Source organism: Curcuma longa, chromosome 11 (genome assembly GCF_044706935.1).
Source record: "Curcuma longa cultivar G26 ecotype Majalengka, Jawa Barat chromosome 11, ITB_CL_G26_1.1, whole genome shotgun sequence".
Classification (NCBI taxonomy): domain Eukaryota; kingdom Viridiplantae; phylum Streptophyta; class Magnoliopsida; order Zingiberales; family Zingiberaceae; genus Curcuma; species Curcuma longa.
This window is the reverse complement of record NC_133871.1, coordinates 29,692,733-29,706,909: the sequence shown is the minus strand read 5'-3', so window position 1 is coordinate 29,706,909 and position 14,177 is coordinate 29,692,733. Positions and strand designations below refer to the sequence as shown.

Here is a 14,177-nt window from a genome sequence, read left to right as displayed (position 1 = left end):
AACGAATCAACTCATAATTACGCAAATTAATTCTCAGAAATCTTAATTATTAGATTTTCTGTATCTATCAAGTCTCATAAGATTTTTTTTCTTATTAAATATTCATTCAATCTTGATTTATTATACTTGCAATGTAAATGTAAAAAAAAATGCTTTTACACTATAATAACAAAAATTTTAACTTTAAATCTTCATTGACGACTGCAAACAAAATCAATCAAAATTTTAACTTTAAATGCTTTAAATCCAAAATCCCAAAATCATAATCTTAATTGCATCATCATCACATAAATCATTGTTCACTCAAAATTAACATGATTATTTTTAAAAATTTATCAATTAAGTCATGATTGGCTGGAGGCCTGGAGCTAAACAGGTCATTTACTCGTTTTTCTCCCTGCGTAATTTGCTAATTTGGTGATTAATCTCAAATTTTTCTTAAATTGAACATAATTAAGATTGAATATTAAATTAAATTAATTAAATTGAATAAATTAAAAAAATTTAAATTAATTGAATTAATCAAATTTATCAATTAATTTAATAAAAATTAAATTAATTAAAATTTTATAAATATTATTAAAAAATCAAAATTAAATAAATATTTATATGTTCATTAGTTTAAAATAAAAATGAAATCGAATTAACTCATATAATTAATTTATTTAAAAATTTTAAAATTGATACTTTTCAACATTCATATTTGATCCAATTTTTTAATAATCTTTTCTTTGAATCTAAATTCTAACACAATAATAATACATCGATGATCAATCTGATGCAATCTTCGTCCTTATAAAATCATCTAATATTAAACAAATACCCCATTTGCAAAGATAAATTTTCAATCTTTTTTTTTTTTTTTGATATTTTTTCTACCGTCACATACATATTTTCATCAATTTGACCTCAACTCACATAGGATTGAGATAGAATTTTTGTCTTTGGAATATAGTTGAGTTAGTTATGATGAAGTAGAGTTGTTATGATCGAGGAAAATTTTAGTGAAACCGAGATAATGTTCTTCTTCATCATGATTAATTATAATTTTTTGATTTACTTTTTTATATATCATTTAGTTCTTGTTGTAGAACTAATTCAAATATTTAAATGTAGTCGGATTAATCTTAGATATGGATGATTTTTTTTTTAATTCCTCCATCGGATATATTCAAAATTACAACAATAATTGTGAATAAAATAATAATACACGTGGCGTGGGGTATTGCCTGACTTCGTCAAAATTCGAACTCTTGTCCTCTTCTGTAACTCTACTAGCCCGATCGTAACTCACTTCCAAATTTACTCATTTGTTACCAATTTAAGCCACTTTCATTAATCATCTCTCCAATTAAGCCACATCACATTGCGTGAAAGCTTCACTATTTTCCTTTTTTGATCCGAATCATTAACCCATTATTCGACCATGCCTTTAATTATTACGGCATCGTCCGGCGACCGTACACGTGGCGTAACTTCCTCCCGTCTAAGAATGACCCCGCCCGAACAAAACGACAAAGTGATGATGGGTCGCCTCTCGTTCGGGACGGTACAGAGCAAGCATTTGGCCGCCGGGCCCACGTCGGAAAGAGCTACACCTGTCACTGTCCAGGTCCGTAAATCTTCGATAGTTGATGGGATGGGAATGGTATTATCTTCGGGTATCTTCAAGAGCGTAGCGTTACCGTCGAAAAGCGAAGCGGAGGGGAATTTAAATAGGCGGCCCAGAAGAACGTGGCGAGAGAGAAAAAGACGCAGGAAGCAGAAGAACGGGGCTCATGCTGGCATTGTGCTCTTCCTCCTCCGCTCCTCCCCTCTTCTTCCCTCGAGCTTCTTCCTCCCGAACTCCCAAGGTTCGATCGATCTTGATGGCTTTGCTTCCTTGAAGTCGTGTTGTTTTTAATGATTTAGCTTTGGCATCTCACGTCGTGAGTTGTTGTTGTTTGTTAGATTTGTAATTTGTCGCGTTATTCTATTCTGTTCAGTTGATTTGCCTTTACTGAGTTTTCTTCATCTGGTACTGATGGAAATTTGATTTTTTTTCCCTTCTTTATTTTGAGGTGAGCTCGAGGTGATTTCATTGTTTCCGAGTGTGTTTTTTTATTGTATCCTTTTCTGTCCTCTTAGTCTGAGCTTGTAGTAAGGTTTGCTGTATGTTCTTAAATTCCATGGATTTGAAATTGGGTTATGCCGATTCATTTGAGTGTTCGGACAGAGTGTGTTAACATAGGTTTTACATTTTTTTCTTTTACCAATTTCAACTTCTTAGAACAATGGAAGAACATCCAAATTTGGCATCGTCAGAATTTGCAGCATTGCAAAGTTAAAGTTTCCCTTTTTCTCTCTGCCCTCTAAAATCAGGAACTCTCGACTTCTCATACCATGACTTTCTCTTCCACATTACCCATACCTTTAGAGTTCAGTCTATAGTCAATCCAAACATGAATAATCCAATTAACCAAAGGCTACCATGTTTTCACCACTAGACTCGGCATTACTTGCTTTTCAGACAAAAATGATTACAAAAATCTCTGTGCTTTCTCTCAAGAATTTATGACTCGAGTGCTTTCTGCATGTTGGCTAAGCTCTTTCTCAAGATTAAAATTTAAAATACTTATTACTCTTTATGTACCTCTGATAGATACATTACAAAATTTGTGAAACATGGTTTCATTTGCATCTTATAACTGTGAAATTTTTATGATATTTGATAATCTAATTGCTCTTTTACTTTTTTGAGTAATAAATATATGATTTGAAAAATACAAATGTACTGGGAAGGGGAACGATTTAGTTGTCTGCCTATGGCAATCAATTGGATTATTTAAAATTTCATAGTAAGCGTGTCACATGTATGATGTAGCTGATTATACTTATATGATTTGGCAGGAAAAATGGCACCCAGAAAAATTTATGCTAGCTTTCTATCTAGAGCTAAATCCTACTGCAGGTCATGAACATAAATTGGCACAATTAACATGATAAATTAGTGGGCTATCTAAGACTTATTTTGTGTGGTTCCAGATTTTTAAATGTTTTGAATTGCTTGTCGACTATTTCTTAAAATATCATCTGGATTTTCTAATGCAGTATGAATCTCAATTTTGACTCTTTTGTTCATGTCTTTCTCAGACTAATCCTATTATGGCAGGTCTCAGTTAGTCATGGATGTGCAAAACGCCAATCAGCATTACTGGTGAATGCATCTGCAAGTTTTTCTGGCGGATTACCTTTCTTTTATTCGCAAAGCTGGTCCATGAACAATAAGGTGACTTGATTACTTGAATCACAAAAATCAGCAAATAAGGCTGGAATATTTGCTAACCGTCTATTTGAATATCTGAATTGACCATAAGTTGGAAAGTACTGAAATCATTCTTTACTTTCTTTGGACTCATCAAGGCTGAACAACAATTTACAATATCATCTGCTGTGAAAGAAACCCAAGCTATGACAACCATTGAAGAAGATACTCAACTTGGAATTTTTGAAATTGATCCATCACTGAAAAAATTCAAAGACCATTTTAGTTATAGGACAAAGAAATACATAGAAACTAAGTCAATGATTGAAAAATATGAAGGAAGTCTTGAAGAATTTGCTCGAGGTAAGTTTTTCCATGTTTAAGCATGTGCTTTTGGCAGTTCTTGTTATTGCCTAGTATGCACATCCTTTAGCTTTCCTAGTTGGTCTTTATATTAATTTCTTGTCTTTCCAAGGTTACCTAAAGTTCGGATTCAATAGAGAACAAGGCAGTATTGTCTACCGTGAATGGGCTCCAGCTGCACAGTGAGCGTTCAAGTTTTTCTCTTTAAAGCGATCTTGAATAACTCAATTTCTTCCTTTAATGTACTTCTAGAAGTGCAATTCGTGATGGAGAACAATTTATGCTTTCTTATGTTTTCAGTAATCACCATTGAGTAACTGACAACATCAAAATAATATCCAATGGCGCTTGACACATCACTATTTAGTAGGGTGATTAGTGAAACTGTGAATTGTTTGAATTTTCAAACTAATGTCATGTGTTGTTGTCTCCGCTATCTCTGGCACCTGATAGAACCAAGCTGAGTGCCTGATAATGTTGATGTGCCTGCAAGAAAAATAAGAAAAAACCAAGAGTGTCAAGTTTACTAAATGTGTGATGAGTATGTTTCCTGCTAATTTAGCACAGCGAAATGATCTCTCTGGCAGAGGATCTAGACCTACTGGCAGAGTAAATATTTTTGGACATAAAAATTTGTTAAATTTTCACTTTCCAAGAGAGTAAATTGATCCCGTCTTTCAACTAACTTATGAACTGCCTACACAGTGGTTGATTTTTCTTTTTGATACAGAGAAGCACAAGTTATTGGAGATTTTAATGGTTGGGATGGGTCCAACCACAGAATGGAAAGAAATGAATTTGGGGTTTGGACAATTAGAATTCCAGACTCCGGAGGCAGTCCATCCATTCCACACAATTCCAGAATCAAATTTCGGTTCAAACATGGGAATGGGGTTTGGGTTGACAGGATTCCAGCATGGATCAAATTTGCGACTGTTGCCCCGAATCAGTTTGGTGCTCCTTACGATGGGGTTTACTGGGATCCACAATCTTCAGAAAGGTTAGAAATATTTGCCCCAAAGCATTCTGGTGATGGTTCTCTTGACATTCATTGTACTTATTGCTGCAGGTATATCTTCAAGCATCCTCGGCCTCCTAAACCTGCAGCTCCAAGGATCTATGAAGCTCATGTTGGGATGTGTGGCCAAGAACCACGTGTAAGCACTTACAGGGAATTTGCAGACAATGTCTTACCTCGTATAAGAGAAAATAACTATAACACGGTTCAGTTAATGGCTATCATGGAACACTCATACTATGGATCTTTCGGTTATCATGTTACCAACTTTTTTGCTGTAAGTAGTAGATCTGGGACACCCGAGGATCTTAAGTATCTTATAGACAAGGCCCATGGTTTAGGAATTCGAGTTTTGATGGATGTTATTCACAGCCATGCTAGCAAAAATGTCACAGATGGTCTTAATGGGTTTGATGTTGGACAAGGCACTCAAGGTTCGTACTTCCATACTGGAGAAAAGGGTTTTCATAAGCTATGGGATAGTCGATTATTCAACTATGCTAACTGGGAAGTTCTACGCTTTCTTTTATCAAACTTAAGATGGTGGTTGGATGAGTTCATGTTTGATGGTTTTCGATTTGATGGCGTAACTTCAATGCTCTACCATCATCATGGAATTAACATTGGATTCACTGGAAATCTAAGTGAGTATTTCAGCAAGGCTACTGATGTGGATGCAGTGGTCTACATGATGCTTGCAAACCACTTGGTGCATAAGATTTTGCCAGATGCCACTGTTATTGCTGAAGATGTTTCTGGCATGCCAGCTCTCTGTCGACCAGTTTATGAAGGTGGAGTAGGTTTTGACTATAGGTTGGCCATGTCAATCCCTGATAAGTGGATTAACTTCTTGAAGAATAAAAGGGATATTGAATGGACAATGAAAGACCTTGTTTGGATCCTTACAAACAGGAGATACACTGAAAAGTGCATAGCATATGCAGAGAGCCATGATCAGGTGAGCAATTTATTTATAGCATACTGCTTGATGTTAAATAAGTTTATTTATATGTTGTTAGTGTTTATTAGAGTGACCTACCATGAACTGTTTTTACCAGTGGCAAGAGAGAATGTAGTGATAAATAAAAAAGATGTTAATGTAATGCAATCTGAGCACCCCTTTTTACATCCACAGGTTGAAAAAAGAAGCCCAAATGACTAAATCACACCCTTCTCCCTGTATAAAACCATAAGTGCTCACATCGACAAATATATGCAAAAAACAAAGCAAAAGGAATCTGTAACAATGGTTTTATATAGTAAAATGAACAATGGCAAAACAAATGTATGAATAGTTTAATTTTCACTAGACAAATGGTATCTTGTGGATAGGAACAACTTAGTTTTGTCCTGGCTGTTATTAAGTCATTTTATATTGCCATTAAATTTCAGACATAGTGGGCACTTGTCTTAACATAAGACAAGACTGGGCAATGATGAAGCCCCATAGACTCATTGCTTTCTCCAACCTATGGATTCTAAGCTTTATGATACTGAAACCTGATCTAGACTAAAAACTGTCGTCATGGTGAATGCCATAACTATTTAATTACACCTGTTCTGCGAGCTTACAGTTGGCACTATGCACTGAACTAAGCTTTATGTTGCACCTTAGGGAGCAACTTTTTCAGACTTTAAGACCTTTTAAGATATTAGAGTGCTGAACAAACTTTTGAATATGTGCAATTCACATAAATAACCTACTAGCCTTTAAGCTCTATCACTTGGTTGCTTTGGTGAATCCCATACCCATGTCAATATGGAATTACCATGTTAAGTGTATGTTCTGTCTGACACTAAGGCTATGCTGACCCATGTTCTCACTTGATAATTCATTGCATTTTGGCACTTAAGATCTACACTCGTATCAAACATCATACCTAGATTAGCGTATCCTTCAAGTGGGTATGACCATTTAATAGCTTGAACATATTCGAATATGAACAAGTGAATCACGACCATGTTTATCTAAATCCTCAGACCTCAATGACATTCTTCTTGCTCTTTTTTTAGGCTATTGTGGGGGACAAAACAATTTCCTTCCTCCTGATGGACAAGGAGATGTATTCAGGCATGTCTGATTTGAAACCTGCTTCACCTCTCATTCAACGAGGGATTTCACTGCACAAGGTTTGTTTTGAAGTTTGGAACTATTTCTCTCAAGGTCAAAATAGGTGGTTCTTAATCCTTTTTCCTTATCTCTGTCATGCTTGTCCTAGTACCGGTTCACTGCTTGTAAAAAATCTTTCTGTGTTGCTACTGCAGTTCCGACTTTTAATTATGTCTGTAATTTGTCATAACATGATGAAACATGCAGATGATTCACTTAATAACTATGGCGCTGGGTGGTGAAGGTTACCTAAATTTCATGGGAAATGAGGTAATAGACCAGCATTCTTTTTGTTTCTATCATCGAGATTATTGACTGCATATAAGAAAGCATTACAACTGCATACTGTAGCAACATATATTGAGAAAGAGAATGATCAAATGCCCTTTGATGGCTTGCCATATTGACAACCTTTACATATGTCATTAATGAAGGAGAAAGATTTGGAAACCTTCACATAAAACTCTAGACTGTAATTTCCTTCAACTTGTCTATATTATTAGATCATACCACTAAGTCTTGCATGCTGAATAACTTCATCATTTGTTCTCATTTTATCAACAAAAGAATTAATGTTAAAAGAACATAGAAATCCTTGACCTGCATACCAGATGTAAACATTATGGCTTCATCTCTAGATTCTGAAGAAATGCACATTTTATGGAAAAAAGTGATTAGTGAGCAATATCCATCGCATTAGCTATGGAAAACAAATTTTTCTTTGTACATAGTACACAATAGACAATTCTTAACGTGTTAGGTTAGCAATTATTAAATTTGACTAGGCACTCCTTTCTTTGGATGGATTGCCATTTGTTGATTTGCATTATTTCCTTCGTAATAGTTTAGAACCATCGACAATAAGATGGTCACGACATTCAGAATCAATGGTCCAATCATCTTGAAAGATAGTGGAAGACAAGCTTTCACCATTACAGTTTCAGTCATGAAGCATCTGCTCTACTTCACGGCTTCTAATCATTCACTTTCATTTCTCAATTATTCTTTGTTTAGTTTAATAAATAATCCATTTCTATATGACCAAGCTTGTCACAAAGGTAGTACTTGATATACTCGTTGCTAGTTGAAACCTTAATTCGAAAAGATCTCATTAGGATCTTTCACGTCATTCTGTTTATTGTATGCACAAAAAAAAAAAAAAAATCTTTCGCTGCCCTCAAAAGAAGTGTTTGTGATTTGACATGATAAAGGCTGTTGAAAGTCAAGAAAATCTCTAATTGTATAAAAAAATGGTTAGTTTTTTCACCCTTAATGGTTGTGATAAAAGGAATATACTCCTTTCGAAGGCCATAAACATGTGTGCCTCTAAGATGATCTCATTTTGATCCAAGACAGAAATCACTAAATGATAATTCTTGACTTTGAAGAAATACTGGAAGATAGATAGATGTACTTGAACAAGATTTGCCAAGTCATTCTCTAAAAATTATGGCTCCAGTCTTCTTGTTGATTAGTGAATCAAAAATAGTCTATATCTATGAAAATGACTTCCAGGCCATAATTTGACCAAAGATAGCATGTGAGATTTATCTCTTCAACACAAACTTGACTTTGCATTAATAGTTCACCTTTTAGAGACATCTGCATTATTTGCATTGTTCTCCAAAACCTTTGTAATGTTACCACCAATTATCACCCATATTTATCCACCTATGAAGTATGACAAGTCTTCTAAGACCATATGAGATGGATATCTTCAAGACAGTCTTTTGCATCGATAGTCCACCTCTTCAAGACACCGATATTATTTGCATTATTCTCCAACACCTTAGTAACACTACCACCAACTATTGCCCATATTTCTTCACCTATGAAGTACGACAAGTCCTCTAAATCTATGGTTAGATGATTGTGAAGTTCTACACCAAGTCTGCAAACACACCGATCAGAATCCTGAAGTTGCTATCCAATTATATTCTTCCCCAAGAGTCAACTTTTCATCGTCATCTTTGTTGCTTGGATACCATGTGAAAGAGAAAAAGAAAAGCCCTCTCTAATGTAGTGGCACCATGGGTACTGCTAGCCCTAGGTCTTACAATCACAACTAAAGTAGAAGAAGAAACAATACAAAATATTGTCAAAAACTTAACTAGAATGGGACTAGTACAACTGCGGAAGTTGCTTTGTTCTGTTCACCATGTGACTGTGCACACTAGTGGTGATGGCAATAGCCTTAATACAAGTTGACCCATAAATGATTGATCTTCAAGGATCTCCTCCTAAGATCAGGCATCAACTAGGATAATATATTTGATTGGTATTGATTGCCAAAGTGGGAACTAGTTTTTTTGAATCCAGGAGCTGACACATGAGGCCATTGTTTTAGCTACTAGTGTACGCACCCGCAGGAAGGCTGCCTATTTGGTTGACAATATCTAGTAATAATCAAGTTCTAAATTGTACAACACCATTCTAGGAAAGTCGTATGTCATTATTTTCAAATTTTTCCTACTACTTTGGTTGAGCTTTTTAGCTAGTGGTGTCTAGTGTGCCACTGCATTAGAGAATGATTACTCTTTCATAAATATTTCAGAAAATTTTACTTGTTTGTGTTTAGATCTCCAACTCTAATACTTGTTTCTACGGACTAAGATTGTATACAAATTTTGAAAAGGAAAATATTTTAATTTAGAGTTTTAGGTAAATCAAGAAGATCACTGCAATTTGATTGTAAATATGGGAATTTCCAGTCTGGTCACCACCATTTGTTAACTAAAGTAGTAATACGAATGCAATATAAATTACCTCTGGTCTAAGAAACTTAAATTAATTTAAGCAAAAACTGGTAGAAATGTACATTTTAACTTTGAAATGAAATTTGTTGGTTTCAGATCTAATTCCTAAAGTAAGGAGGGAAGAAATGTTTATATCCACTTGATTTTGTATTCCTGTATATCCTTCTTACATTTTGTTAGTGCAAGCTATGTGACCATGGATAGAAGTTCTGGCCCCATTTCTGATTTCTGATATCTTCTAACTTCTTTATGTGACCATGCTATTTCCCAATCATTACAAGCATGACATTATGAGTATTTACATTGTTAAAATGTCCTGGTCCCATTTCTGATTTCTAATATCTTTTTTTACTTGTTTATGTGACCATGCTATTTCCCAATCATTATAAGTGTGGCATTATTAGAATTTACCTTAAAATAATTAAGGGTCTCTGTTAACATGCATAGTTCAATAATTTTTCATCATCTACTTTATTACAACATTAAGTCTGACATGGTTTGTAGTTTGGTCATCCGGAGTGGATTGATTTTCCAAGAGAAGGCAATGGCTGGAGCTATGATAAGTGTAGACGTCAGTGGAAGCTGGTGGACACTGATCACCTAAGATACAAGGTTCTTGGACATCTTTATTTATCCTCTTAAGCTACGTTCTTGTCTACATCTTCCTGTGGTTATGATAGTCTGATTTATGAAACCATTCAATGTGAATGCCTTTTTATTTTTATCTACATGAATATCTTTTGAAGGGGAGCCTTGGAGCAACGGTAAGGTTGCTGCCATGTGACCTAGAGGTCACGGGTTCAAATCCTGGAAACAGCCTCTTGCCAAAGGCAAGGTAAGGCTGCGTACAATGGATCCTTTCCCTGGATCCCGCATGGCGGGAGCTTCGTGCACCGGGCTGCCCTTTTCTACATGAATATCTTTTGGGGCACGAGACATTTTTTAACATCATCATGAGCCATTTTACTATTACTCTATAAATTCCTTTAATTCATTCATTGTAATTAAAGAGATGGCTTATAATTCACTTCTCTCATCTCCCGAAGCTACTAGTTTTCACATTCATCTGTCTATATGTACAGAAGACATTTCTCTAGTATTGCTGGGAAATAATAAGCACGTAATCCTCTTTTTAAGTATTGCTTGAATTAGTGCGTTTTACTTGTGTTCCTTTTGATCTGTTACTCCCAGACTCATAATTGTTGACAAAATCTATATTATCTTTTGACATCAAAACAGCACATGAATGCCTTTGATAGAGCAATGAATTTGCTTGATGATAGATTTCACTTCGTTGCATCAGCAAAGCAGATTGTAAGCAGCACGTCTGAAGAAGATAAGGTTGGTATGAATCTTGTTGGCCATTTTATTCTTGTATTACTCTCTTAATCCTGTTGAATTCGACCTTTGCATGAATACTCACATTTTAGGTTTCATTTGTCCTGTCAAATATTGACTTCAATCTTATTTGCGATTTCCAGTGTTCTATGTCCAGATTACATGCAAAAGCTCTTTTCTGGTTTATCCTAGCTAAATGTGAGAAGTTACTAACTCGCCCATGCCAAAGAATAAGATCCTCATGCATGATCACATCTAATTCATTTGTTTGTGGTATTGGCAGTGGTCTCATAAGTATTATAAGCTAAATTGCCCTGGATAAAATTAGAAACCACATCCTTGGAAATGATAATTTTTTAGAAAAAATAGTTGTGGCTGAGAAATTTGACAAGGTTGAATGGTACTGAGTTTTTCCTCTTTGCCCAAAATACTAGTTACTCAGTTCCTAGTCTGTGAGGTGTTGATCAGTACACAACCAAGCATGATATAAAGTCTGATAGCTTATTGTGCTTGATGTTATACTCTACTTTACTGTCCAGTATGCAGGCAGGGAAATTACTGTAATATCAGTTAGACTAAGCTTCAGAGTTGGTGCTTTTCCAATGTTACTAGTCAGACTCAGCTTTGGAGTTAGAGTTTTTCCGATGCAACTGGGTTCTGATGGTTCTTCCAGATTTGTTTGCCTGTCCTAGGGGTTTTAAAGATTCTTATGGGTTTCTAATACAGTTATGTTTTACCAATATCCCTTCCCAACCCTTTGAATTTTAAAACATCTCAGCTCTCTATTCTCTTGATTTTATTTCAACTCCAATCTAGGGGAGGAACCACGTTCATTTGAAGCTTCCATTTAGTGAACGTTAACCTCCTATTTCATAATGAAAGTCAATGATGATTGGATCCTTAGAATATGGTTGGTAGGGTGGAAAGGAATATGTTAACAATATAAATATATAAATTGGTTAGTCAATCAAGTTTAACATGGTATCCGAGATGTTGGGGTTTGAACCCTATCCTTGTCAAAAAAAAAAGAAAGAAGAGTCTAATCAATTCATGGAGGTTGGATCAATCAAGTCAAATATCTCACCTACATATGAGGAGAGATATTTGGTGACCTAAGCTAGGTGCGCTTGAGCTGGTGAGAGCCAAATGAATTTGGTGACCTGAGCCAAGTTGAGTCAAGTCTACCAATTAAATAGGAACAACAATTCGACTAGTGATTTCATTCATTGATGGAACCAAGGATTTGTAAGAACTGAGCTCTATCCAGCTGAAAGTAGAGATGAAATTATGTATTAATTTATTTCGATAGATATTTACTATCCTTATTTGGATCTTAGAATGTGTTATATTCGCATGACTTGGAGGAAGAACAAAGATAATTCTAATTAATGTAATTGAAGATGATTTAATATATCTCAATTTTACTAGTGATACATCCTTGCACCAAGACCAGTGGAGGACAAAGTTCTTGTAGACTTGAAACTCAGGTTATCGTTGTTGTTTGGACCTATCATCTAATTACCTTCACTGAGCCAAATGTCAACTTCAATTGTAATATACAATTTTATGCTCCTTAAACAACTAATCTGATTAGGTAATATATCTTATATGCTAGCCTAAAGTACAAATATAAATTACATTTTGTTTGCATCCAAAAATGATATCAGCCTGTTGATATTCCTCCTTTTGTTTTAATTTAAATCGTGCTTACATAACTGAACTGTGTAAGAGATCAGTAATTTGCCTCCCTGACAGTTTTACAGTTTGAAAGTACTCAGTTGTTTGTCCATGCTAGGTAATTGTGTTCGAACGAGGTGATTTGATTTTTGTGTTCAATTTCCATCCAGAGAACACCTATAACGGGTAACTGTCGTATTAACATGAAAAATAGGTTTCATTGAGATTAAGACCAGTGATCGAGTCTTTTCCTTACTATGCAGGTATAAGGTTGGCTGTGATTTGCCAGGGAAATACAGGGTTGCACTCGATAGTGATGCTTTCGAATTTGGTGGACAAGGAAGAGTAAGATGCCATGTTTCATGAAACTACATTTACTTTCCACATTATAGTTGTTCTGGAACAGCTACTCATGCCTGTTTCACAGCAACAAAAGTTGCTAGCATTGATGTCTGCAAATGATACTTAAGCAGGAAATGATCAAATCAAGTTCTTGGTGTCTGCATGGAGAGCCTATTTCAATCTCCAAGCAGAAATTTGGCCTTCATAAATCTAAACAAGTCTGTGTACTCTTTGCAGGTCTTCCATGATGTAGACCATTTTACAACTCCTGAAGGAATTCCAGGAGTTCCAGAAACAAACTTCAACAACCGTCCCAACTCATTCCGAGTCCTATCTCCTGCACGCACTTGTGGGGTACAGTAGCCACAAACCTTTCTGAATCTGAGGCTTAGTTCTTACTGCAAGTAATTTGTCTTTACCCCTCCCTTTCACATCAGGTTTATTACAAAGTTGATGAAACTGCTGAACAACCTGGTGAAGAAACCATTGAAAGTGAAACCACACTGTCGAATATATCGGTTCAATCTGAAGTCCTAGGTGAAACCACTCAAGTCCTAGGAGAAGAAACAGAAGAAACAACTGAAACACTGTCTAGTATATCAGTTCAATCTGAAGTCAACGAAACCACTCAAGTCCTAGGAGAAGAAACAACTGAAACAACAAAGCTGGCTCCCGATGATTCAAACATCGACAAGAATGCTGATTTCTTGCCAATGCAAACCAATGGTTCTCCTGATCAAGCTCCATCAGAAGATCTTTCAGGTGAAATTAGAGACAAGTATTAAATAAACAAGGAGCTTACTCATGCCACTTTAGCAGCTTCTATTTTGATATAAATTGACAGTTATGGTTTTGACATTGCAAGTTTCTTTTAGGTGTTTCACTGTCTTTTATAAGATTGCTTTGGCTTTATCATGTACATATGCAGTTTCTTCCGAATGAGCCACAAACAGTTGTATCTAATTATCCAAGAAAGATTAATTAGTGATGAAAATGAATGCTCTCTTAAAGAATGAGAGACAAAGGACCACTTCGCACTTGCAACTTTGGAAAGGTGTGCCTGAATACAATAAAGATGGTCTCTATCTAATTATCTTGCATTAAGAAGATTAATTAGTGTTGAAAACAAGAACACTCTCTTAAAACGATTTAATTCATTAGAGATGAATTGTTTTCAGGCTGTAAAAGAATAAACTTGTGCCAAAGGAGTGTATTGCCAAAGCTTTGCATAATTTTTGGTAATAAAATTACATCTTTCAAGTTCTTTGTATTTATTTTTTTTTTTTTAGAAAAAAAAATTATTTGGGTAAATCTTAATTTTCAACCATT

The 14,177-nt window shown here is 35.2% G+C and overlaps 1 protein-coding gene across 1 annotated transcript; it reads left to right on the top strand.

Annotated features, from left to right (window-relative positions):
* Positions 1-1,761: 1,761 nt before the first annotated feature.
* On the top strand, positions 1,762-13,633 carry LOC141837542 (1,4-alpha-glucan-branching enzyme, chloroplastic/amyloplastic-like). The gene is made up of 14 exons (XM_074724920.1): positions 1,762-1,853; positions 3,152-3,268; positions 3,403-3,607; positions 3,720-3,789; positions 4,338-4,607; positions 4,677-5,583; positions 6,639-6,755; positions 6,943-7,005; positions 9,996-10,103; positions 10,731-10,832; positions 12,625-12,692; positions 12,770-12,851; positions 13,086-13,202; positions 13,286-13,633. Exons 1-14 carry the CDS (start codon positions 1,779-1,781, stop codon positions 13,631-13,633), a joined length of 2,649 nt encoding a protein of 882 aa, XP_074581021.1. The 5' UTR covers positions 1,762-1,778.
* Positions 13,634-14,177: the final 544 nt, after the last annotated feature.